Source organism: Solea solea, chromosome 17 (genome assembly GCF_958295425.1).
Source record: "Solea solea chromosome 17, fSolSol10.1, whole genome shotgun sequence".
NCBI classification, from domain to species: Eukaryota; Metazoa; Chordata; class Actinopteri; order Pleuronectiformes; family Soleidae; genus Solea; species Solea solea.
In genome coordinates this window covers 16,996,461-17,023,898 of record NC_081150.1, presented here as the reverse complement: position 1 = coordinate 17,023,898, position 27,438 = coordinate 16,996,461, and the positions used below count along the sequence as shown (strand labels likewise).

The 27,438-nt window shown below is 39.4% G+C and overlaps 1 protein-coding gene across 2 annotated transcripts; it reads right to left on the bottom strand.

Moving 5' to 3' along the window:
- Window positions 1-11: 11 nt before the first annotated feature.
- Window positions 12-27,438, bottom strand: fmn1 (formin 1). Of its 2 annotated transcripts, XM_058613730.1 has the most exons (19): window positions 27,297-27,438; window positions 24,930-26,715; window positions 22,761-22,939; window positions 16,505-16,613; window positions 15,227-15,288; window positions 13,802-14,490; window positions 13,518-13,659; window positions 12,669-12,756; window positions 12,232-12,293; window positions 12,042-12,130; window positions 11,432-11,561; window positions 10,763-10,909; window positions 10,417-10,476; window positions 10,137-10,257; window positions 5,652-5,744; window positions 2,553-2,604; window positions 2,232-2,381; window positions 562-643; window positions 12-427 (listed from the first exon to the last, which is right to left on the bottom strand). In XM_058613730.1, the coding sequence occupies exons 2-19, from the start codon at window positions 26,425-26,427 to the stop codon at window positions 383-385; spliced, it is 3,798 nt and encodes a 1,265-aa protein (XP_058469713.1). In that variant the 5' UTR covers window positions 26,428-26,715; window positions 27,297-27,438; the 3' UTR covers window positions 12-382. The 2 variants fall into 2 exon arrangements, with proteins under 2 accessions (XP_058469713.1, XP_058469714.1); XM_058613731.1 differs by lacking the exons at window positions 22,761-22,939; window positions 24,930-26,715; window positions 27,297-27,438 and adding an exon at window positions 18,316-20,045.

Genomic DNA, 27,438 nt, shown 5'->3' with positions numbered 1-27,438 from the left:
AAGCTATTACATCAACCTTCAGTGCTTTTATTAGTGGAAAATACAGTCAGTCGTAATGACACATGCAAAATTAAGAGCAATGTAATCATCTATACACAGATCTAATGTTGCACAAACGATTGCATCAATCTTTTTGGATTTAAACAAGTATTTTTTTTCGCAGTTTAAGCAACAAATGAATCCCATTAAAAAAAGAAAGAAAAAAAAGGTAAACGATTACAGAGTTAATGTGGGTTTGGTAACATTTTACAAACAACAAATTAGCATTGATAAAAAAAGGTAATATGAGCTGGAATAAAGTGATAGTGTCGCTGAATATGAGAGCGTATAATGTGAGAGCTGGAGCCGATATCAGGGTCCAACCTGGGACAGGTGATGTCTCTTAAGTCGAAGACACGTTGGCCTGTTTCTGACGCAGTCGGTCTTTCTGTTGGGAGCAGATTACGATGAGATATTTAGTTGGATTAGGATCATAAAATACTTATTTAAAGATACTTTAAGATACTTTATTTTCTTTATTATTTTGTGTTCCTGTGTTATTCGACAAATCTTTATTCTTACCAGGCTGTTGGGGTTGATCTTTCTCGTCTCGACTTTCTTCTCCGCCGTGATTCTCTTCACTGACAGCTGAGCCTCCTTTAGCCTACACGAGCAAAGGATCAGATTATTCATGCAGCAGCCTCACTTACGTGTGTATTCAGACTAGAAAACAAGACTTTGACACACTCTTTGGTTAAGAGTGGTGGCAGGATTAAATTATTAATACAAAAATCACCCATACTATGCATCCCAGTGTATTTTTTGTGAAACCTGCACATTGTATAATGTCAATATTTTCTAATAACATCAATAATTCATTATTCATGTACATGAAACAAAATGCACAAGGTTATGTGTCAACACTGTTTATTTGACAGAATTTGCACTAAGGCAATTTGTTTTTGTAAATAAAAGGCTGGGACATCAATCATTTTAACCAGAAAACTAATTAAATACAAAAAAGGATGAATCGTGCTCTTTTTTTGTGGGTAATTGCATTGGTGGTCTGGCAGCCTGTGCTGATTTGAGTGTCTGTTTTATGTGATATCCTGGGCTTGACATGCTTACATTTAGCACTTGAGTAGCACAATAATCACAGTTATAAGCAGGGTGAAATAAAACAGCAGCTAGTGACACATTTTCATTGATTTTTTTTAACAGCTTGGACCTGAATCTACACTTTTGACAATAAGTCAACAGAAAAAAAAACCCTGCTACAACCAGTTAGCCTGATGCTAACATTACTCCCACTGGAAATTGAAAGTTTCAACGGATATTACTCTTAACAACTTAAAATGATGTCTATCACAAAGGTATTTTTGCCACATTTGGAGATGATGTACTCTGTGTCTGTGTCTGTAACTGCTGTCATGACAACACGCTAACTCACTGAGTAGCAAACTAAGTAGCTAAGTTAGCAGGCTAACGCTAACACACAGCAGTGCACCGCGGCACTCGTGATCTCTTTTTGTTTCATCTACAAGTGTCTCAGTTTATGTCAGGTATATTATAGGGTTGCCAACTGTTACCGACACAGAACACACTTTGTTCCTTATTGTTTGATAAAGTTAGTCCAAAACCATGACAGAAAAATTACAGATTATAGTCCACTAATGAATGAATTTATATAAGGGAACATAAAACCCTCCTCAATGTGTATGTCACTCATTTCTATCCAATTTAAATATTTTAATCGGTCATCCGAGTCCTGTTCATCGTAGCAACGGACATTGCGGTGAGATGTAAAAAGAAGATTGCAAAAAATATAATAAAATGATTATATTGATTTTTAAACTCATATTTGTTTGATAGAACGTTACATACATACGGTTGTGTCCATAAATTCACACTGTCATTTGCAGCCTCAGCAGAAATCCACATTTTTCCAGTCTTCCACAGTCGAGTTTTGCTCGTTCCAGTCTCAAATTTCTGTTCTCAACTGAAAGAAGTGGACTAGGAAGCGGTCTACCAACTGAAACACTGACCTCTCTTGTGTAGAATCCTTTTTTTCCCTCACTATTGTGGGATTATAACACATTCAAGAATCTGGAGTTTATACTTAAAATACCCAAACCAGCCCCGCTCTAATGTCTGCAGCATTGACTGAAGCTGCTGACTCGTATCTGTGTATGACTGGCATGACTAAGCAAAGCATGCAGGTGTTCCTCATAGAGTGCCCTGTCATCTCTTACCTCTCCTTAGAGATACTCTTGTTCTCCTTCTTCCACCTGGCTTTGAAGTCGGCACAAAACTCAAACCAGAGCATGAAGAAATGGCCGCTTGTCACATCCGTCTCCCCGGTCTTTGGCTTCAGTCCAAAATACAGAACCAAATCCTGGAAACTGAGCAAATATAAAGAAGCCTTTTTTGGTTTAAAACCCAGATAAGCTTAAGTGTTATGAAATTAAAAAAGAGCAGGATATGAGGAAAAATGTTACATTTTGCTTTTTAAACCGTGTTAGTGTGATGAGTTTGAAGTTTATTGCAGAAAAAGTATGAACATCGTCTCTGACCTTTTTTGCACAGTCATGAGCTGATAGGAAGCTTCGGTGTGTTCTTTTCGTGCTGCAAAGCAAACACACAAAAGAAAGACATTTATTTCAACCAGTCTCTTCCCAGCGCACACACACAAAAATGACTATACCATAAGTTTAAAGAGTCATAATCTCTGTTGAGTCTGTTGACGTTGTGGTGACACAATGAGAAACTGTGATATGATGACAAACCTCGACAAATGGAGCCAGACAACCATCAGACTTCTTCAGAGCAGCAATTACACAGTCGCTCGCTCAACAATGGAGCCATTCTTGTTGCTACTGTCACGTCACAGCGGAGTTTTTATGACAAAACAATAGCTGCACGACTACCTGTGTCTGTCTCCCTGTGACGTGACTGGGATTTGGTTTGAGACGCCCAAAAACCACAAAACACATCGGTTCTCTACTTCAAAGTCAGATTTTTCTTCCCCTCAAATTAGAATCAGAATCATTTCATTTCATTCTTGTACAGTTAAGTTACAGGATATGATTGTTTTCAAATTGTATTTTTAGTGTTTAAAAAACAATTTGAAACATGTTCTCTTTCCACCTAATACATTTTAGGTGTATACTGGTATTTATGTTGTGTTATGTTCTTATTTTTCACCTGATTCATTTTAGAAATAAATTGTATAAGTTTTCTATTTGTGAGTCACTTTTTTCCCCCTTCAAAGCAGAATCAGAACGATTTTTACTTCATTCTTGAGCAAATTCCACCCATGAATTATGTTTTTCTTTAAATAAAGATGCAAAAGATGAACTATTTGTTATAAATGTGTGTTTCTTTAGTGGCTGTTGTCTTGAACAGCACATTGAAACATTTTCCATTTTTACACCTATAACATTTTAAGAGGAAGAACATGTTTTAGACCCTCAGTTTATAGCTCTTGTTCATTTGTTTTCCTTGGGTCTCACTTCCCTCACCTGTGATTGATTGTCTGCCCCGCCCTGATGGGATTCACCTGTGTCTGTTTGAGTCTCACCTGTGCTCAATGATCTCTCTCACGCTAACACAACTTTCACAGTCGTCACCGATTTTGAAAAGACTTGTAGAACACAAAAAACTGTCAACAGCAGACAACGTGATTTGTCAGACAAAGAAATCAAACTCTTGCGAGAGCGACCGTGTCTGCGAGAGCGACAGTTTGAAGGGTAAACAGAGATCGCCATTTTGGTTTTGATATTCCCTCTAGTTTGTGTCGTCTTCGTCTTCTGACGCGTGTCCCTGTGTCGCGCCTGCTCTCGTTCCCCGGCTGTTATCAGCATGTGTTTGCAGTTGGCTCAGTAATCAGTACACACTAGAGTCGGCTCAAAACATCCAGACATGTTTGATTGACTGTGACTGAGGTCGGGTCTCTGTGTGTGTGTGTGTGTGTGTGTGTGCCGACTGTCCCAAACTATGAATTGTGGGTAATAAGGGGCAAAACATGTTGTCTTGCGTCCCCAGCTTTAGTGTCTGTGCTCAGCAGTCTTGTAACCCTGTTCTCTTCCCATGTTATCGTATGTTTCTGCTTTTATTTTTACGCCATCTCCCCAGGCCTTGGGTTATTTTTCAGCCTTTTTATGATTACTTTGTTTAGTTTAAGACTCTTTTATATATTATTACTAAATCGTGCATTTGTCAAAAATGTGACACATGAAGGCTTAAAATAGAAGTTTGTATGGGAAGAACTCTACACACCCCACACTCTGGCTGTACTGGAATGTTTTTATGATAAAATGAAATCAGTGGGATACAAGAGACAAACAGTGGAAGCTCTACCATGAGCATTATCATGTGGATGGACCCACTCGGCTCTCTTTACGAGACATTCTGGAGCTGCGATACATATTTAAGCAATTCACATCACTATACTATTAATAGTCCAGAGTCCAGTACTGCAGGAGGTTGTGATGAGTCTTAATATGGAAAAGTGACTCTTGTTGGATGGAAGAATATTTTTCTGTGTAATGGAGGAGTTTCTGAGAAGGAGCAGTTGCCTGTGTGTCTCAGTCCCTCAGTCATTGCCAAATCTGTGTGATCCTTATCTAAGTGTCTAGCCTCCACTCTCAATCCACCCTATCAGTCTCACACACACACACACACACACTAGAAAAGGGACATTTTCAGGCCAGTTAACAGGATGAAAGGTACATTTATCTGACAACTTGAGAGTATGGAATAAAATATAAAAGGTAAAAATGGAAAGGAAAAAGTGAGGAATGCATCTGAACCGCACAGCGTTCAGCCGGTTCTTTGTCTAAAAATGGAAACCAAACATCTGAATTATTAGAGGTGATTTTAAAACTCTACTCCTTAGTATTTGCATTTGTTATGTTTCTATGGAAGGTTAGTGTGGTGGTGCAGTGGCTCAAACTGTTGCCTCGCAGCAAAGAAAAGGTTTTGGTCTCGAGTCTTGTGGCTCACCGAGGCCTTTTTTGTGTGATGTTTGCAAATTATTCTCGTGTCTGCGTGGTTGGTGTTTTTTTTCTTCCCACATTTAAAAGCAAAGCAGTATTTGTGTTAATTTATCATGGATGTGAATGAGTGTGAATGGCTGGTTGTGTCTCTGTGTTTGATTCTGTGGTTGACTGCATCCTGCCTCCAGCTCAGTATCGTATTAGCTCCCTGTGACCCTGAAAGGATCAGTGGTAAAGATCAGTGTTTCCCAAACTTTAAGATGGAAAAACTATCCTAACCCAAAGACCTATATACTTTCCAAGTAAATGAATTACAACTTCACTTTTTCCCATGTTATTTAAAACATGAATAATAGGCCGGGAAAATGTTGTGTTGTTTGGGGAACCAAAAGAAAATAAATCTCCTGCGAGCCATCTGTGGGTCCCCACCCAGTCTTTGGGAATCACCGGTATAGACTCACCTCTTTAAAAGGTGTCTATCATAACCCGATTCATTTTTACTGCCATTTCTGTAACATCTAATATTATGTAAAAAAAAGTTCATGACATATGAAGTTAAGGAATATGATTAATATGTGAATCTCTACTTGATTTTAAGCATGTTACATAAAGAATATACATCTATTTTGTTTTAAAGCAACAAAAAATGACATTTCTGTACATGTAACTACTCACCTCTGACAACAAAAGCCTCCATCTTGTCTTTAAACGGCTGCAGGTGCTCGTCAGGAGAGTCGGAGCAAACCCTCTGCACGCTTCTCTCACAACCTGAAAGAAAGAAAGAAAGAAGCAACACTGGTTATTTATTTATTTTTTTGGCTATAAGAATGCTTTACATTAAAAATAATGTAAGTTGATTTAATTGCCTGTAAATGAACTCCAGTCTTTACTGTTTTCTCTTAAAAAAAGATATCGTTTGTAAAACCTGGAAAATGCAGAACAGATGCATCATGGGAAAACATGTAACACATCCGATTATTTTTCTTTGGATATGTTTGTGCTAGTGTGGAGAAAATGAAAAGGAAAAGATGCCAATTTAAAACCAGGAATAAGCGATTTTGTGCAGCGTCTTCAAAAGCAAGAAATGCTGACATTTGACGTTAATGTTTAGAAATCAAGTCTGTGATTCTGGGGACACACTGCATCCATGTTTGATTCCTCACGTCAAATAGACAAAAGTCTACATGTAATATATGAGATTTAAAGTGTATAATCACTTTAGAAGAAAACATTTTTGCTCTTCATTTGTACAGGAGCTTGAATGGACAAACCAGCCAGATCATGCATTCCATGAAGACCAACAACATCCTTTCTGGTATGTGAAGGCCACCATAGTTCCCTGACACACCTGGGAAAAGGGCATTTTTTAAACCTTTAAATTGTAGTAAATCACCCCATGACCTGAACCGAGGTCAAACAATTCAGTCCCAGAAGAGAGAGAGAGAGTGTTGTGGGTTCAAAACCAGCTCCACCTGTGCCAGAGCAGGAGGTTATCAGCACAACTTCCTCCTCACATATCACTTATTGAGATTCACCCGGAGATGGCGACTGCTAACGTCGCTCCCGCTCTCTCTGCTCCTGCCTCTCTGTCTTTTTGCTGCCAGTTGCTCTGCGTCCAATCAGTGGATCAGAGGAGCCAGTCTGCGGAGCCAGTCATAATAGAGGCAGCAGAGGGAGCCGAGGCCCCTGCGCCAAAACCCTCCACCCCCCGCCAACCCTGACGCTCGATCAACATCTCCCAGATAAGATTACAAAAGAATACTGTTTTCATTCAGGGGTTTTGTATAAACTGTGGAGGCGGGTATCTCGCTCTCTCTCTTTCTCTCTTTTGTCTGCCTTTTGAGTCCGACACAAGTTTTTCTTATTTCAGATTGGAGATGGTTTTTAAAGCCTCACGTAATCAGAGCTGCTTAGATGAGCAGCGTGGTGATTACACACGTGAAAAACTGGAATTATACAAACTTCACTCGTGCGGTGCTTTGGTCTCACGGTGACAGACAAATGGATTTTTTAAAAGGGAGGTTACTCTGTCAACAGTAAATCCAACACCACATTAAAGTGAAAGGAAGAATAAACATTTATATGTTTTCATATAGTCCATATTTCACATAAGAATAACACAAATATGCCAAATAATCCTGTTTTTATGTGTTACAATAATGAAAAAGCGTAGGGATGAGCTGATACGATACTCAGTATCGGTCCGATATGGATTAAACATGACTGGATCGGATATAAGACGGATAAAACTGTAAAATCTGATATAATCCAGACATCCTGTATGTGGCATGCGTCACTATGCACATACTGTACATGTTTAAATAAAGGTCAGCAAGAGCATTTAAGCTGAGTCATGTTGTGGTGATTATTTCTTCTTTAGGGGAGAAGAATATTTGTTACACGGTTGGAGAATTATATCTGTGTGGCTTGAAATGACTCAGCACAAATGTGTTTTTTAAGAGCTTCGTAGTTTAAAAGTTCTAATCTGAGTGTATAGGACTGATATTGGTAATGGCAGATACTCGAGTTTCTCGAAAATTGGAACACCTATTTTTTTTTTATCATGAAAATCAGTCAAAAACAATATTTTACATGCAGAGGTTTTGAATAATCTACATTTGACATTAAAAAAATATGAATTTATCAAACAACACATATGTTAAAGACTCATCTGATGTGAAATCTGAAGACTGGAATGAATATAAATTGTCAATAAAGACAGGAGAATATTAATAACTAGTTTTTAAAGGGTGGTTGACCCAACAGCCACTGCTTTTAGTTTGTTTACAGCTTCATAGTTTAAAAGTTCTAAAATGACTGTATTGGACTTATGTCTGAGTACTCTGATACTCGAGTTTGTGATATCTAAAGACCCAACTGATGTGAAATCTGAAGACTGAATGACTATAAATCGTTGATTAAGAAAGTAACTCAAGTCACTGAAGACTTGACAATAATAACTAGCAGTAAATAACTAGTTTTTAAAGGGCTTTTAGCCTTGTGAGGCTGGACACAAGTTCTTCAAGGCCTCTTCTTCACTTTAAAGGAAACATATTGAACTGCTGGTGGTGCTGAAGGAAAAGTCAGAGGATTTTAAAAAAAAGAAAAAAGAGTTATTAGGATTTATCTTCTGGGCAGCAGGAACGTTTAGACATAGTTTCACGACAGTCTGTGCGACAGATGTTGAAGCTTCAGTCTGGAACAAAATGGTGGACGAACTGACTGCATTCAGTGTATCATTAGCATGGATTATGTTATGCTGATGCATCATTTTCATGTTTTTTTTTAAACTGTCAATATTCAATCAATATTTAATGATTACGTCGTCTGCTTTAAAAGTCCTAAACTATCTCCAATACACACAATGATCTGTGTTGTGAAGAGAAACAACTGCTGGACTTGGCAAATTCAATAATCTGTGACAAATAAAACTGGACGGATTTCAAATTCTTTCTATTATTTGTATTGTTTGAAATCTTTTATTTATTTCATATGGACCACAGCCTTTGGATCTCATCCCCCTCCCATCAGTGGATGATTTAAGAGAAACTTATCTCCCTGTCACCGTGTCGGGGAGACATTTACCGAGCAAACAGAAAAACAAAGGGAGAGTGAAGAGCGACAGCAGCACAGCTTCAAACCCAGGCATGAGGGTGGTTCAAACAGCCAGAACAAAAGGAAGCTGCCACGGCCTGATCCAGATTGCACGGTGGTTTGGGTAGACGGCCCGATAAGACAGGGCTGTGTTGAGAGCTAAAGAAAGCAATCTGCGGCCCACATCTGGAAGGCCACACTGGAGCCCAGGTGATACAGCCCGAGCAGGTTAAGGATCAATGCAGAGGTCCGGGTACAGATACTACAGATACTGGAGGTCTGGAGATTACATAAGTGGGGAGGCTATGGTCTCCCTGTGCTGGCGACGGGGGCACAAAGGCACAAACGATGGGAGATCTGATGGGCACAAGGATTAGGAGGCGGATCTGAAAGGCGCCAGGGCCAGTATCAGCAGCAGCGGGACTCTGTGTGCTCGTCTCTGAATACACGCACATGCACTGTACAGTACACAAGGCACAGCACATGTACACAGAGGGAAACTGCAAGGGCTGAAAAGTTTATGGGAGAAAATATCTATTTGCAAATTGTGTGCTAGATTTTAACTATGATTTCGTTTGTAATATCATTTAATGTGAGTCAAGCTTCAGTTTGATTGTGATATATGTAAGAAATGTAATATATTGAGACATAAAATTAGTACATTTAAATGGATAACACCTTACCTTACAGCACAGTAACAATATAGGAAAAGTGTAATAGAATGGTAATAAATGGAAATAAAGAAATGTATTATGCTAACGGCAACATTTTTCTTCAATAATCACGTTCCCAATCAAAAATAGAAGTTAAATTCAATTGCAGCCCTTGCGATTTACAACTTGAAATGGAATTTCAAATTGAACCTGAATTGTTCGGCCTTAGAAACAACAGTGCATCCAGTCACAAAAGTATGTACATGTAAGCCTCGTCCTCAGCGTGACTGGTCTGCTTTAACTGGCTGACATATGCTGCGTGGCGTCATATGCTCACACTCATGAAGAGAACAGGCAAGAAAAAGAAGAAGATGAAGAAGAAGAATGAGAACGACAAGAGGAAATCTTTTGTTCTGGGTCTTTACAGTGAACTCCAGTCTGGTCTGAGAAGCAGCACAAGTATAAACATTTCCTCAACTGTTGGGGCCAGTGATGGGAAACCAGGATGGTGAGTATTTTTTGGGGGGGTGGGGGTTGGGGAGGAGTTTTGTTGGAGGTTGTCTGAGGAAAAACCATTGCCAGACTGGGCCTTGGTGAGGTTTGGTCTCGTCTGTGGGAAACCTCTCGAGACTCGACTCCAAATCACAGTGATAGAGTTACAAAGGCTGGCTGAGGTTTTCAAACAAAAGCACACAACAAAATGACCACAAGGCGGGATTATTCCGGTCACATGGGTGTCTGTCTGCTCCGGGTGCAGCTAATGTTGTGGGGAATGTGTGTAACCATCTACAGTAATATTATAAAGCGGGAGTGAGCCCAGAAAACTGGTACTTATTTCTCTGCATGCCTTCAAAGAGAAGGAGCTGGCGCAGATAAAAAGGAAATTTGCAAATATTATATCCACATCACATACTTGCTAGATCTCGCACGAGCTGTTTCAGGTCTCTGCTCAGGTCGTCGAACTTGACCTGTGCTGCCAGGAAGACGTCCTGAGGTTCAGGAAGAGGGAAGACACTTTTCTCTGTGCCGGCACTCTGTTAGGACACATCAGAAATACTTTACAATTAAGCAAACAATAGCAGTTAAATGTCAATGTCAAGGCCCATCAGTGGTTCTTCATCAGACAACTACTGATTCACATTTAAAATATAGGGTTTTTGACCTATTAAGTGTTGTTGTTTTTAAATCAATACCTTGTCCACGTTGTGCAGGTAGTACGACACCACAAAGTCCACCAGGCTGATACGATTGTCCTGAAATATTGAAAACAGTTATTAAATAGAAGTCTTTTCTTCTTCAACAGTGGTTTCAAAAAGATAACATGTATAGCATAAATTAAACGAATGTGTTTTCTTTAATTGAGCTCATGTTTGTAACATTTTTCCTGCAAAGGAAGGAAGCATTTCCACTTCTAGTTTTTATAAAGCATATTTAAAGTCATGTATGGAGCTACCATTGTAAATCAAAGATCTACTGACTTCATAAATGACATCCTCCTGTCATTTTTGCACCATAATAACACAGTGATCTTGGTCTTACTCTGCTCTTGACGTCCTTGAGTTTAGGGAGGATCTCCAGGCCAAAGCCGTCAGCCTGACCTCTGGTCCTGCTGCCTCCGTTCATGTGGTTCCCCAGAGCCAACACCAGTCCCATCACCTCCCGGACGTCGTTGCTGTCCAGCAGCGCCTAAAACAGAAAACGAAAAAGGTGAAAGAGGATTTAAGTGAATTTATTTCAGAAACTGCCTGAGATCTACTGGGATTCTCACACACATCTTTCTCTATGGTTTACAGAAAATGGTCTGCACTTTCCCTGGGAGAAAAAAATGCCTTGATAATGCCAGAGATCAGAGAATAACCAGACTGGCAACTGTAACTCAAACAACCATTCATTAAAACCAAGGTATGTAGAGTTATTCTGTACATTACATTCACACATTCTATTTACAATTCAGTTATATTTATTGTCTGGGAATTTCAAGGGTCATAGTTCTTACTAGGCATGGATTTCATTCCTTATTTACTGTCTTTTAAATGTTATTTTAATTCTGAAGGAGCAAATGTAATGGCCCGTAATATTCCTCAGGGGATTAATTAAGTATTCTGGATGATTGTGCACTTTGGGTTGTTTATTCAGCATGAAACAGGCTGAATAAAGAAAGATAATTATTGCTTTTTCTTTTATATTTAATAAGGTTTTCTCTCCTACCTTACAGACGGAGGAGACTGTGTTGAGCTTGCTTTGAACGGACACGATCATATCAGTGAACGATGACTTGAAGATGACGCAGTGAGCTCGTCCTGCAAAGTCTGGTATCTGGGAAAGCTCATACAGGAACCTGCAGCACAAACACATCAACACAGTGAGCACATATCTCTCTCTCTCACACAACTGCCAAACTCAGCAGTTACACTGCAAAAACTGAAGAATTTGAAGAACTATCTAACTTTGTCTTTCTAAGATTTCCATTGCTTTTAACTTTAATCACTGCTCCTGCAAGTAAAATTCACCAAAAATAAGACATTCTAAAAGGTATAAATCCTTTGAGTCAGCTTTATCAAGTAAAGGAAGACTCATTTTAAGTCAACATTCTTACATGATAGAATTTCTTTGCTTGAGTTAAGTACAACTTTCTTAAATATTGGCCAGTTTTGTGTAAAATTACAGTCTGAAAATTGGCAGATTCTTTTTCTTAAAACAAGATAATTCAAATGAATTGAGTAATAATATTTCTAGTGGGGCTCTTTTTGCAGTGTATTTGTCTCTTCAGTCTGACAGAGATGTACAGTACTCGGCGTAAGCAGAGGAGAACACTGACTGTTCAGGTTTGTCCAGGAGCTTCACTTCCTCTTCCGCCGACGTCTCGTAGTGTTTCTTGATCCGCTCCAGCTCCTCGGGCTGCGCTCTCTGACACACGGACGATAAACTTTCACTACAGGATTCATTTACTCTCCACAAACTGCTTGTGTCAGGTCAAATCCCAGTGAAGTGTATATTGTAATACGTACGTTTTCATAAAGTGCTTCGATGGTCTCCAGGTCCACCACAGAGTGGTCCACACTCAGTACAGCTGGAAGAGGGAAGGGGACAGAGCACAAGTGTTAAATGTATTGTAATTTATAAACAATGTACAACAATAACAAAGTGGTGATTGAATCTACAGGCTACAATAACACCAGAAACATTAAATGTAGGTCTGAGTATTCATGTTCTTGGCTCTTACCTGGAAAAACGTCACAGCATTTAGAACAGCTGCTAATGTCCACTGCCTGTCCCTATTATGCCACTAAATGCCCAGTATGTAACATTTAGGAGGGTTTATTTATTATTATATTGCCTTGAATAAAATCTGCAATATATTATATTTTACACCTCAGTTGTTGTGAATGTGTCAATTTTTTGGTCATGCTTTACATCAGCACGACGTGGCATGACGATGGCTGACCTTGTTGTATATCTTTCATCTCCAGGTGGAGGCTGGATATGAGGATGCCCACGGCCTGAGAGCGCTTACCATCCAGCAACTTAATGATCTGAAAAACACACACATGCACACACACTCAGTAACCATGACCACCTAAAAACCATTAGCGAGTCATTAGCAGAGTCTGTTGTGCAGAGCTACAAAGGTCACGTTAGTCCTCACCCTGATGCATTAGCACTTCTTGCATAGTGAGCGGCAGGTTGTCAGGGAAGGACAAATTGATTGAGGTAAATAATTTATAACCACTTGTGTTTTCGTTTCCATGCATTTAATTTGATTCTCCTCTCTTAATGTTTTAATGCACTCTCATGTCATTCAATCTAAACGCAGTCTGACAGTACGTCACTGTTTTAAATGTGTTATTCATACTTTGTTGTGTATATTGTCTTATTTTAACCTTTTTGCTTTGATTAAGCACTTCGTCTCAACTCCAGTTGTTTTTAATCTGCAATATGAACAAATATGACTTGACTTGATTATAGTATTGTTCAAATAAGGAATTGCAATTCTTCAGAAGAATCCTTCAGATTTTAAGATTAGATTGACAGATCAGAATTGTAGTGGGGGAAATGAAAAATATAAGTAATTTATAAATGCTGTGTTTACATCTGGATTGTTATGCTTTTGTGACAAGCAGTGATAATATGGGATTTGCTAAAACGATGGCATTGACCCCACCTTGTGGACAACGGTCATATTGCAATGTTCTGCCACTACCTGTATGTCCTCTTTAAAAATAATCTGCAGCGTTCCACAAACACAAATTAGGTTTTTTATGTCATGTTATAGTTCATTATATTATATTTTTACCTTCCTGGATTTGGCTTTCTTCTCATAAGCCTCAGACAGCGGTTTTCTCTTGGTCTGAGTGGTGATTTTTGCAAAGAGATCCTCAAACGCATTGGTGTTGATTATCTTTGGCTCCTCTAAAACATTCCACACTGTGTTGCAGCTGCAGGAGAGAAAAAGAGAGCCTCAGATTATTTCATCTTTGGGTTACTTTTACTCAAATTCACTGTGTAGTATTTTTTCTGTATGAAGGGACTGTGGATTGTGCACTGATTAGTGTAAACATACTGTGAGTATGAACCTACTTGTTGTCCTGGATCTGGATTCTGCTCCAGTAAAGAGGCTTCATGGGTTGTGTCGGCTCCACTGCTGATTTCCGTGGAGGGTTGTCCAATATGAAAGTCCCACCTGGAGGAGGAAGAGGTGGGGGAGCTAAGCCAGGCATGGGTGGAGGGGGTGGAGGAGGAGGTGGTGAAGAGATATTTGATGTGTGGATGTAGTTTGGAGGTGATGACAAACAAGGCAGGGGTGGTGGTGGTGGAGGAGGTGGAGGGAGATTGTGTGTTTTGTTTGTCGGGGCCGGTGGTTGTTCTGTGACTCCAGGAGGAAGAAGCGTTTGGGATGAGGGGACAGGTGATGAAATGGAGGACACTGAATTGTCCCGATGACCTGCCAGGCTGAGGCTGATGGACGCGAGGTCCAGTTTTTTGGGGGTCACCTGCTGCTGCTGAGGACTCATGCATATCCTCCCTGTCCCCTCTCCATCATCCGGGGTTTTGATAAATGTCTCTCTGTCCGTCTGGATGCAAACGGTGCGGAAAGATTTTAGTAAATAGTCGTCTCCAGTGGACACAGCGACATCTTTCAGCTCCCCTCTACAGTGAGTCCCAACCTGGGAGAGTTTGGCCTGCAGCTCGGACAGAGTGAACTCCAGACGGGAGACATTGTCCTCGTTTTCCACACGTAGTCTGGAAAGTTCCTGAACAAAGTCCTCCTGAAAAACAAAGCTGGTCAGACTTTATGAAAACTTTCAAGGTATAGTGAAAACATGTGTTTATCATGACATCCCAAACAAATCCCTAACACCAATATCCAAAAAATCTCCCAAAACTTACTGTCAATAAACTGTCTGAGTCATGGAAAACACACAGTAAACTGATAAACAAAATAATATCCTGTAATCCCTTCCAAGTAAAAAGCAAGAAACTTGAAACCACTTCTATGCCTGTACTGCTAGCTTAGTTTAGCTTATCGCTCAGTCTTTTGCAATTTATATAAACCCAGAAAAATCACGTAGTATCACCAAATAAATGTGTAGAGATATTTCCTGCAAGTCTGATTATTTGATAATTTGCTAAATACAGCCGAAACCTAAGCTAGAAAATTGATATTGATTGATGAGCTTAGCTTAGCACAAAGACTGAAAACAGGGGAAAAAACAGTTAGCCTAGATAGCTCTGCAAGGCAAGCTAAAGGTCAAATTTATAGCACATTTGAAAACAACCCCTGTTGCCCCAAGTGCTTTACATGCCTAAATGAACTTAGCTAAAGGAAGCAATAAAATACAATAAGTAAATCTAATCTTGTTTTTTTTATCCATACAAAATGTGTAGTTTCTACAAGTCACTTTAGAGTACAGAGAGGAGAGTGGTATTATAGTCTTTATAACCTGAATTTGGTTACCACACCTGGCACTTAACCAGGCTCAAACCCTCTTTCCTTCCACTGACCTGTAACTTCTCCAGCTCCTCTTTACATTCTCTCTTCAGCTGCAGCAGAGCGGCCTGATGCTCTGAGAGGAAACATCAGAAAAAAAGGAAAAAAATATAAACAATGAGAAAGAGAGTTTCTGTTCCCTCTTACACCACAACAGATGTTCATTATTACAACCATGATGCCTGAGGGCGCTTTCTTTACCTCGACAAGTACATAAATAATGTGGCTACATGGGTTCAGACCCACAAACAAACCAGTTACAACAACAAGTAATTTTGCAGAAAGAAAACAAATAAAATGTTCTAACCACTATCGGAAGTTCCAGGCCATTTGAGGATTTACTGTAGATGTTAAAGTTTGTGTAAATTGATAAAACTTCCTCTTCTGATTTGGTCAACTGGAAAATGTGTTACTAACCACATTAACTGCCGGAATTCTTCTTCGTCTTCTAAAATTAGGTTTTAAATTAAGTAAAATTCAGTAACACGCATGCACACACACACAGGTGTGTTTGATTTATTTGAGGTCATAAGTCAGGACTGTGAGTGATGTAACCTCTGAGTTAACCGCGTTCTAGTTGAGTTCAGAAGTCAGAAAAAAAACAGTGGACATAAACCTATCTTTAGCTTTAACAGTACTTTGTAAGACTGGCTTAATGTGAAACAAATGAGATAGTTATTACTGTTAAATGTTTTTATTATCGACTTGAGAGGCAGCAATCTTGGAATCCTATGTCAGGATTTGTGACATTGCTCTGACTTTCAGAGTTGGAAATTCAACCCCTCAACATGGAAATTCCAACTCCTGACTACATCTGGAATGGACTAAAAAAAAGAAAGAAAAAAAGTGAAGTCGTAAGTGAGTAACGTCGTCTTCTTGTAATGTAAACCCTAAACAATCACCAGTGTCACATGCTGAACCAGTGTGTGTGCACAGACTGTGGACACACAGGGTGGAGCTGGGTTTACATTAGCTGTGGAGCGTATGATGTTATTTCTGTAGTTTAATTTTCGCCTCTGACACTAATGATACAGTAGTTTCAGTAGCTCGAACGTGTTTGAGCTACAGATTTATTTATTATAAATAATAATTATAAATTATTTATTTATTTATCTTTCTATCCTTCTCCTTCTCCTCTGCCACCCTGAATGAAAAGTTACATAACTATTAAATTCTATGAATTGGTTTTAAATAAAATATATCTGAATGAGAAAAAATGTACAATTGCAAGTGTAGGGTCTGTAAATGTCAAGAATGTTGTCATGTCAAAACATGAGTGTGTATTAATTAACCTGCTTCTGTATACTTGAGGCCAACTTTTTCCTCTTTGACCGGAGGCCAAACGGCTTGTAAACGACCAGGAGTTCGTTCCTCTCCATCTCCTGGTGGGGAAACGTCCAACTATGGAGTGAAAACAGTTTGACATCATGAGAGACATTTTCAAACGGTTGAATTAAAGTCATCTATTTTCATTCATCGTCAGCCATTTCCTGCTTTTATTTTGGTATTCATTTCGCTTCGTCTCCTCAGATATTCTACTTCCTGTGCCCTGATTAAACCTGATTGATTGCACCTGTCTCTTGATAGCCACTCCCCCTTTCAGTGTAGCGCTTTGCTAGCTGACATGACGCAGCATTCTCAAACAAAATAACGCCATTTTGTCTCTAAGCCGCGCTATTCAAACCCAAATACCAGACAATTATGTCAGACAACTTCTTTTCACTGACTGTTTTCATAAAACGTGAAAGATGTGGATATTGGTTTGCCCTGAGATGATAAAAACTATGAGTGACAAGCAAACTGGAGATAATTTTACCAGATCCCTAAAGAACCCAAGAGACGGCAGAGGTGGATTACTGCCGAAAAACACGTCCAAAGTGAGCAAAGAAGACAAGAGGGATGGGAATCCACAGACAACAGATTCCACTCCTAGAGTGATCACTTCATACCAGGTACAGAACCCAACACTAACTAATACGTCCTGTTTATTTTACACACTTTTTTTTCTTAAGATGTGCAAGTGCTTTATGGTATATGATGAGGTAAAGTTTATCAGAAAGTTCAAGATCTGAAGTTCTGGAATAAGATCCTTGCTCTGGTTGTTTACATACTATTAAAAAGCACCAGGGGGCATTATAAGTGTATGTTAGACTCTTAAACCTGCTTAGTTGGCTGAATTTCCTCTAGTGTGGGGCTTCTTCCCATTTCAAATTGTAAGTATTAAACATATTGGATATTTACAACTAAACATTGAGCGAGGTGACCCGGGAAAAGGATGTTGCACATTTTTGTTTAGAATCGTGATTTAAAGCCAAGCACCCAACACACAACAGCTACTAACTAGACAGTTCGCCTCCATGTATGTTTACATTCTGAAGTTAAATCACGCGAGTTTCTGTGAGATCCCAGATCCCTGGAATCTCCTCCTTGCATCTTAACTGGATCATCTAGTTTGTGCTTTCTCGAGATTAAAACACTGAAAATCGGTTCCAAAGTTTGTTGTGTCTGTGGTCTCCCACGTTTGTAAAATCAAGTTGTTGCTGTACAGTATATTTATGCAAAAATATTTCCTGCCAACATGGAAAAGTAAACAAACTGAGCCACGTTATGTCCAGAGCTTTAAATTACTCAGCTTTTGCCCATGTCAGTTTGTTTATTCTTTCTGATAGTTTACCCACATTTATTCCCATTTACTTTTCTAGTGTATGATCCTTTTTGTCAATCTGTCAAACTGGTCTTGTGTACCGACATCAGAGTTTCCCATAGCTGTGTCATTCTGTGTGAGTCTGCTTTTGGGTTTCTCACTTCCCACTTCCTGTATGATTTACTTAACATGTTTCAGTACAGCACAACCTTTCTGCTCAAGGCAGAAAACACCAAAAGAAAAAGAAGTTCTGATTGTAATGGTTTCCTTTAAAGAATAACTCTTTATATTTTACAGCCATGGTAAGAAATACTTAAATAAATAACCTTTGATGTTGTAGTTTTAGTTACAGTAAAATTAAAAAAAAATTATGATTGTGAAATATTTAAATATGCATAATATGCATATGCTGTTAAAAGTAATAGTCTAATGGTCCCTAATTAATGACATGACACCTACTTTTCCATCAGCTGATTCTTTCTTCTCTGTCGTCTTAGTAGAGTCTTTCTCAAAGATGGTTCTTAACCCATCTTTATCAGTTCTTATTTTCTTCCATACTGCTTCCAGGTCCATCTTATCTGCTGGATCCTTCTTCAGAGGCCTTGGGGTGAAAAAAGCCTTGAAGGCATCAAACGCTGCTTCTGCACTGGACACTGGAGATTTAGGCAGCAGAACGAACGACCCTGAACTTTCTAAACTTTCGTCCTCCTCAGGAATATTTTGACTTTCCTCGCGCTCATCCGTCACTTCGGTTTCATCCTGATCGCCCTCGTTCTCCATCTCCTTCCTCTCCTCTTTCCTATTTCCTCTCTTTTCCCGAATCAGGAACTGGGAGATCTGGTCCAGGAAACTTCCCTGAACCTGCACATCCTCCTGCTTGTCTGGGGTAATTGTCTTCATAGATGAAGGTTTGATCTGGGACACAGTGTCGTGGCCGGGCCCGACCACTCCTTTCCTCAGGACCCTCAGGCCGCTGAAGAGGGCAGGGAGGTGGATCTGCTTGTCTGTGGGGAAGCCTGAAGAGAAAGTGGCTCTGGTCAAAGTTGATCCAGGTGGAGGGCTGTTGACCGGGGATGCTGATATGTTTAAGTGTGGTGTATTGTCTTTAAGGCTTTGAGGTTGTTGGTGGAGCTGATTGGTTATTTTCTCTGCGTCTTCTTTGTTGTGCTCACCGGTATGTTCTCCAGCGTCCACCTGTGATGGTTCAGCTTCTTCATCAGATGGTCCAGTCCAAGAGTCAAAATGTACATCTGAACTGTAAAAACTTGTGACAAGATCCTCCTGCAAATCTGCATATTGCAGATTATTCAATTCACCATCTTTGTTTACATCCTGTTTGCTTTCTTCAGTGTTGCTGTGATTGACACCATTTTCTGAGACACAATCACAGCCTGTATTTGTGCATTCAGTAGAAATGTGTTGACATTTCAACTGCAGAGATACATTCAAGTCACTTTCATCCAGTGACTTTTCTGTTATGAGACAGGCATTAACTTTGCCGTTGTGTTTTTCTGGTATTTCAGAGACATTTCCAGCCTCGCTTTGCTGCTCTCGTCGGTTAAAATCACTCTTCTGCTGTTCTTTTTTGTCAGAGGTTGTCATCTCTCCTTCACAACGTAATATAACATAAAACAAGGGATCTCTACTGTGCTCAACAGCATGTTTAAAGTCAATGTCCCCACTTCCCTTTGGATCAAAAGTCAGCTCCCGCATTACCTCCTCATTCTGCTCATCTGAAAAGGTCCTGAAAAATTTTAGAATGGCCTTTTGCTTCTCCATTTGCTGCTATCAACACTGTGGTTGGTGTTTATACTCCTAATATCTGACAAATAAGTGCAACTTTATGTTGTCTTCCATTAAGAAAATGCTATTTGAAAAGGTGCTGTTGGCGTTTTGGCATGCACTACCTTGTATAAATCGTGCCAACATCATGCAGCGTCTGCAATAAATGAATCCAAAAAATATTATATTTTAAAAATCCGACCTGTTTCTGCTCCAGTGTGCGGAAAAGAGATAAATGTATCCTTTCACTGTTTCAGCAGCTCCTTCATTTTTTACCAGACGACTCATTTCCCAAACCTAAAAGTGGAACTGGTAGTTAGTCACCCAGAGCAGCCAATGAGAGGAGGAAAAAATCCACAAAGTCATGGAAATGTGAAGTTTTCTGAGGCTCTGCTGACTGCAGTGACTCAGCTCAACATCAGCAACAGCGAAGTGAAGTCAGATCCACGTCCAGATTCTGCCTCCTTTTCCTTCCAGCTCTGTTAAACCTGCTGTTGTAACTCACAGAGAAGCATCTTGGACGTGGCTCAGCAGACTGTCACTGTGTAACTGAGAGCAGATGGCGTCTTTAGCCTCTGTTTCTTACAGCACCTCCACAGATCCGTGAGCCGTAAGGCAAGAGGAAAGCCTCCCACAGCAGATGGGAGTCACCACACCCGAGAGCTGAAGGAGGGTAAATATACCCTGCCAGGAATCACTGGTTAGATGTTCTGGTGTGTGTAACGCCACAGTGTCTGGGAGTTTGCTCAGCTCCACTGCAGGTACTGAGCAACACTCGGCTAATCTAGACGTTTTAGGTCTAACTCCACCTACACCGCCCTCCTAATCTGCTCACACTAAACCTAACATAGCACAGCTGTTACACAGAAGGGTTTGATTTCTGGGTATCAAAAATAAATGTTCTTTTGCTTAGAATTAATCTTTTTAAAACTTCACTTACACTGTGTGTTTTTACCATTTTGTGAAAGAAAATCATCAATAATACATAAATGTCAGTGACATTTACAAATACAAAAGTTACTAATAAAAAGTGACAAGCTGAACAGATTTTTCAATACAAAAGTATAAATTATGTAAAGAAAAAAATTTGAATAATGGAAAAAGATTAATTCACTCATACTGTATAAGAATGGTAAATTTAACAGTAATTTTTTTCAAATAGAGTTAATATTAATTTCATTTCTGATTCTAAATAAATATTTATACACAATATATTCATATTAACGTCAGACGAAGTTTAGACTTTGTCCAGTGTTTAAAATAAATAAATAAAACCTTGTTATGAAAACAAACCCTCCTCTTTCACTGCTTCATAGCTGTGTTGTATTTGGCTGCGAGGGCCAGGCCCTTGTTTGCTCTCATCATCTTTTTTTTTTTACTGTGTGTTGTTACACAAGTTTAACTTTCCCTGGCAGTTCATGTCCCCGTGCCCGGCCCTGCAGTGGTGTCTTAACTGGACACACACTTAATCTTATGCATACTCATAAAGTGCTTTTTACATTCTCAGGCCGGGACACTGTGGCCTTTATGTGGAGGCAGAGTTTATGTAATAAGAATGAATCCAGATAATCCCGTGAAATAGCATTACACACTCTGCACATACTACATTCTTGGACAGAGTTCTTAGTGAGGACACTCATAAGCCCTTATCCTAACCTTAACCATCACAACTAAATGCCTAACCCTAAAACCAAGTCCTTAAACAGCCCCTTTAAAAGATACACACAGATAGATGTACACACACACACATCCTGAACAAACACAATGGACTGTTTCCACAAGGTTACGAATCATTACCTTGACTTTAAAATTTCCTGTATTGTATGTCCTCCTGTCTTAATATTTATTAAGTAGCATTGACATTAGAACTTCTTCCATATTGGAGATAATACTTTACTTTTATAATAATAAAACTAGAGCTACTGTGATTAATTGGTTAAAAGATTAGTTGAATTCATTAATTAATTATTTTAATCTGTTTTCAGCTGGTTTCTTTCATCATTCGTTAAACCAATCATTTGACCGATTAATCGAAATAAATGATTGATTTAGATTTATCAATTACAAAATCTGGAAATCCTTAATTGCAACCTTTTACAAAACATGAAGTCAGATTGGGAACAAATAACTCTATATATCTATATACATGCTGTTGAAATTACAATTTCAACTTCAAACTTCAAAACTTAGAAAACTGTTTTTTAATCATGGCAATCATTAGCAATGTTTTCTTAACTAAATTTAAACCTTAATTTTTCTTTGAAGTCACGTTGAGATCAAAATCTCATCCCCAAGTGAGACTTAAGTAAAGACAGTAAGTAAGCATTAGGCTCAGAATAGATGAAGAACAAAAGTTCAAATAAGCAATAATTAGGCATTGATTTATTTTAGTTTATTAAATCAGCTGTAGCTGCAGTAACCAGCTTGAGACTGAAGATTGTTCCAGAAACAAATGGCAGCAAAGTAGGAAATATTTGATTAACCAGTCTGTAAGAAAAATCAATTAAGTTATTCTTATATGTTGCCAAAAATGTACTTGCTATTATTTGGTGTCCTCATTTTTCATAAAATACTGCCCTGGTAATGAAATATTATGTAAATAAAGCATGTGTTTTGCAGAGAAAGAGCTAATCAGGATAACAACAACAACATAAACAGTGATAAGTACGTGTTTGCACAAATGCTGTTCCACATACAATGCATCTATAGAGTCGCATTAAAACCCTTGTGTTATGTAAACGCAGAGAACACAGCGCTCTTTGTCGCACAGGACCTGAGCTGTGACGCCACAGTTTGAACCTGCACCGATGTGATGTAATGTATGTAGTAATGTAATGATCGTGGCCACGATGATGATGATGCATTATTATAGTTTACTGTAGCCATAAAAAGAATAATTTGATCAAATTAAAATTTCAGCCTTTAAAACTTCATAAATGTCACACACAAAAAAGTGACAACACTGCATTTTTGTGTTATTGAACTTTTGAAGAGATAAAAAAGACACTTTTAGGGTAATGGCAGGAAACTTTAAAGCTGCAGTCTGTAACTTTTGGTGCTAAAACACTGCTAGTTGTTAGGGAGTTACAAAGATTAACTGATGTCTTTTCATGCTTACTCACCCTAAACTCGTGGGGTAGCGGTGAGGTTGTAGGTGTGTCCGTGATGTCGTCCTCAGAAGGAGTGATGCGTAAGAAGTCGATAAGTTTGGGTCTGGATGGATGAGAAAGTGAGTGACAGAAGGAGAGAGACTCTTCAATCTCCTGCTGCCAGATCTCCTCCTGCCTCTGCAGAGCTTCATCTAGAGAAAAGAGATCATATGACATTTATAAATCTTATTGGGGCAAATTTTATACACGCAGTGTGAAAACAGCCCGACTAGAAATAAGATGAAAAACTTTAAATTTGGCTAAAATTGTCTTCTTTTGAGAAAAATCTGCCAATTCTTAAAAGTAGCCTGTAAAGCTAGCCACTGATGGTGATGTGCCATATAACGAGGAAAAAAAGGCCTTAAAAATCAACAAAAATTGTGTCTATTAGCCAAGATAGACCATGTACAAATGTTTACTTAAAATAAGTGTTCCTTTTCTTAATTAAGCTGAATTTTAGAAAGTATTCCTTAACTCTAAAAATGATAATTAACCCCACAGGTCTTAATAGAACAAAGTCAAGAACTTCAGCTAAAATAATATTGATATTCAATATCTGTAAATTCAGAGCAGTAAATATTGTATGTTTTTCTGTGTACATACATGTAATATGACATTTTTAGACACATTGTGTAGCTATGACTGACCAATCCGTGTAAAAGCAAACAAAAATAATAACTTTACAACATGTTACAAACCCTAAAACTGCATTTTACAAACACCGTGCACTTTCATGCTTATTAATTACATACTGCATTAGTTCAGTTGAAGGGTGTAATGACTGATGTGTGCCGCAGCAACGGTGACACCTACTGCCATATGAGCTAATTGAAAACCCGCTGGAGCTCAGAAAATAGACTGCACATGTTCAGCAAGAGGTGACATCCTCATTCATCACGATAAGTATCACACAGAACATGTTTTTTAAATTTGTGTTCTAACCGTATCACATTAGGGTGCGTAAACTTAATTATCAGGAACAGGATTGCTGGACGTGGTTCTGAATTTTGATTGTGGTGCTGAAAGCAAGACCTAAAATGTTATTTAAATTTAAAATGTATAATAAAATTGTCCTCACAAGTTCAAAATGTCCTCACAGCCTACTACATGTTCACACACACATATTGAGGCTGCATTATTTGCGTGGACACCTGTAGACATAATGCATTCCCTAGTGCCTTACCCTAACCTTAACCATGACAACAAAATCCCTAACCCTTAACCTTATTCTAACCCTGACCCAAATTCTTGACCCTCGAAAAGCCATTTCAATTTGTGAGGACCAGACAAACAGCCGTCTAGGGACATGTTACACGCGCAGGTTTGCTATGCTATTTTTCCTAGGACTTTAGTCTAACCAAATTTCCTTTTCCAAGAAAACCATAACCACCAAGTCAACACCTTAACCTCCAACCTTAACCAGTTCCTCAGACATGAGGTTCTGATATTTAGGACCAGGCTTCAGTCTCCATGAAAAGTGAGTGTCTAAAACAGAATATGTCTTATGGAGGCAACACACACACATTCTTGCACTGTCTCTTACTCACCAAAGCAGCTGAATCAGATCTGAAGGATGTTTGGTAGTCTGTAAATAATGACCTCGTGCTGGTTTCCACATACCCCTGTCTCTCTTTCTCTCTCTGTGTGTGTGTGTGTGTGTGTGTGTGTGTGTGTGTGTGTGTGTGTGTGTGTGTGTGTGTGTGTGTGTGTGTGTGTGTGTGTGTGTGTGTGTGTGTGTGTGTGTGTGTGTGTGTGTGTGTGTGTGTGTGTGTGTGTGTGTGTGTGTGTGTGTGTGTGTGTGTGCAAAAGTTCTGTAAGTTCTTTGAGGCATGAAGTATTAGCAGCACCTGATGTGAATTCCTTCACAGTCCTGTTTTGGTACTGACCTGACATTAGTATTTGAAACATTTCAGTGATGTCCAGCGCTTGGTCTTAATAGAAAATAGTTACATGTGTGAAAATAATTGCTATGTTGATGAATCAACCACATACAGTATATTTATGTCTATCTGTCCGTCTATTGAAAACAATAGAGTCATTTGCATTAAATCGGACAGATTTCAGGAACTAGAATCTTTCATTCTGAGTCAGCACTGAGCTGACATGGCAACTGTTTTTTGACATAATAATAAATGTTTTTACCTGAGGAGAGCAGAAAATCTTGGCCGGTCTCTGTCTCCTTGTTGAGTCTGCGTGTCTGCATGTAAAAGTCCTCACTCAGCCCAAAGCTTGTCCTCTCCAGCTTCTCCTTGAAATCCCTCTGACCTGTTTCTGCTTCGGCACTGTTAGCAGTGACTTTGATGGAACTTCCTGAGTACATGTGCTCTTTGTGACTCCCATGGTTTTCTTCTTCGTGCTGAGAGAGCTGGCTGGACTGAAATAATTTGAATGAAGGGGACAGAATTGGGGACATTCTGTCAAAGCTGATGGATGATCTTGCAGAAACATTAAGGAGTGTGGACAGAGGTGGTGATGGTTCAGAGGAGGCTCCTCCACTGATTGAGAGAGATAGTAACAAATCCTTTGGCATGAAATGGTCAGGACGTGATAGAGGATGTGATGGATTCTGTATGTCGTCCACTTTTGCTCCCTCCATTCTCAGCACCTGCTGGAGGCTCTTGCTCAGAGCTTCACATAGGACATGAAGTTCTTCTGCCAGAAGAATCTTGTCTGCATTGTGCCCCATGTTACGAGTTTCCTTTTGGGAATCAGAGCTGAATTGAGGTTGGCATCTCTGTTGCTCGAGCTGATCCTCACTAAAGCCTCCACCTGGAACAAACTCAGCTTCATCACCTTCTTTACTACCTTCTTTGATCCAGTCCAAACTGGTGAGACTCACCCGTCGTATGATTCCTTCAACTTCCTCAATCTTGCCCCTCACTCGCTGTGCTGCAGCTCTCTTCCTCAGCTCCTCAAACCAACACTGAGTGGACTTCACAGCCTCATCCTCTGATTTCTTCTCCTCACATTTCTCTCTTACTGACTGGCTGTTTGGAGCTGTTGCTGCTCTCTTGGTTCTCTCCTCTGTCCTCCTACTTAAGTCAGTGCTACGCACTGAGTATGTCTCATTGTCATAATCGGAATGGTCAGCGTCTGAGTCAGCACTAGCACTTTCATTCTCTACCACTGAATCCTTTCTATGAGATATACTTTCATTCTTGCTGTGATATTTAGGTGAATTTCCAGACGCAGCATCAGGCAGCTTCACTCTCCAGGTTGGCTTTAACTCTTGTGTTTTATTGCCCCTGTCTTTCTCAGTAACTACATTTTTCCTGCCTGTGTGAGTGTAGATGATGTCTTCCTCTAAGTACCACTCTCCAGACATTGGAGAGCTTGTCGCCCAAAGCTTTGTTGGTCTCTTGGCCTTTGAGGGAACCTGAGGAGTCCCGGGCATCGTCCTGAGGTGATGGTGAAGACTGTCCTCTCTTCTTCTCCTTCTCTTCTGAGGGCTCTGGATTCTGGGTGATTTCGGCAAAGTTTCCAAACTCTCTGCATAAAGTTTGCTGCTCTGTTTGTTTCCCATGTTCGTGAAAGCTTGACACTCCGAACACAACAGCCAGTGACTCTCAGAAGAGTCATCCCGTGCTTTGAGGGTTTCTTTAAAGCCTGTCAGGCTGCGTTTGTCTACTTGACCCCTCATCAGGGTTTCAGCTGGACCCTCCTCCTCCTCCTCCTGCTTCTCTCTGCAGTTAGAGGTTAGTCTCTGGAAACTTTAGGAGGCTTTAGAGGGGGATGAGAGGCTTTAGAGGGGGGAGACGATTCTCTGGCTGAAAGCTGGGCAAAGGTGTGTTGGACGTTGTGTGTCTGCTCTCCATGATGTCGTGTTACCACCACAGATAAAGCAGGTGATTCTCGTCTTACAGTGTGACCGGAATCTTTGTGTTTAAACGTCTTAAACCTCGTTCACCACAGGCCAAAAACAAGAATCCTGACACAGAAAATTAGAGAAAATGAAAAGAAAACAACGTGCAAAGATCATAAAGAGATGTAATATCTTTCATTGTGTAAGAGAGACATAAAGTTGAGTCAAAAAAATATGTGCACAGGACAAAATATTTGTTGTCTCTTGTGTATATTTTTTATATTTTACAACATTTTATGGAACAAATGATTGATAAATGAATATTTTCTTTGAACATAGCTGTTTACTGAAGCCAAATGATATTACATGCGTCACCACCTCAGTCATTTATCAGAGAAATAATTGAAATTCATGTATTTTCGTTAATTTACTTCTACTTTTGCTCTCTGTGATATATAACTAGTGCATGTGTGTCCAAAAATAACGAACACAAGTCTTGTCTCTGTTAGCGTGAAGCTATATTAAAGGTAATTTCATGTACTTATCACTGTTTTGATACCTGAACATGCATCACAAACTTGCCAGATAAGTTATAAGTCTGCTCACAAATGTTTTTACCTTTTTGACAGTAATAGTACATTTAAAAGTCTAAATATTTGAGGAAAAAATACACTAAAAGAAATAAGTTAATATTAATTCTCTCTTACCTGTGTCACCCGGTCACACTGATGCAGGTCACTGCTCTGCTGCACTTAACATCAACACTCAGGTGAAAGAAAACCTGCCGACCACTGCAGTGACGAACAGCAAAATCATCCAATCACAGTGTTCACAGCTGTCACTGGGCAT

What these genes read in the sequence shown, in the direction of transcription:
- fmn1 (XM_058613730.1), bottom strand. Translation starts at nt 26,427, where the DNA reads ATGAGGGGTCAAGTAGACAAACGCAGCCTGACAGGCTTTAAAGAAACC. An exon ending in ACCTGCACAACGTGGACAAG is followed by an intron (nt 10,258 to 10,416) that starts GTATTGATTTAA and finishes GTGTCCTAACAG; the next exon opens with AGTGCCGGCACAGAGAAAAG. An exon ending in AAGAGTATCTCTAAGGAGAG is followed by an intron (nt 644 to 2,231) that starts GTAAGAGATGAC and finishes TTGCTCGTGTAG; the next exon opens with GCTAAAGGAGGCTCAGCTGT.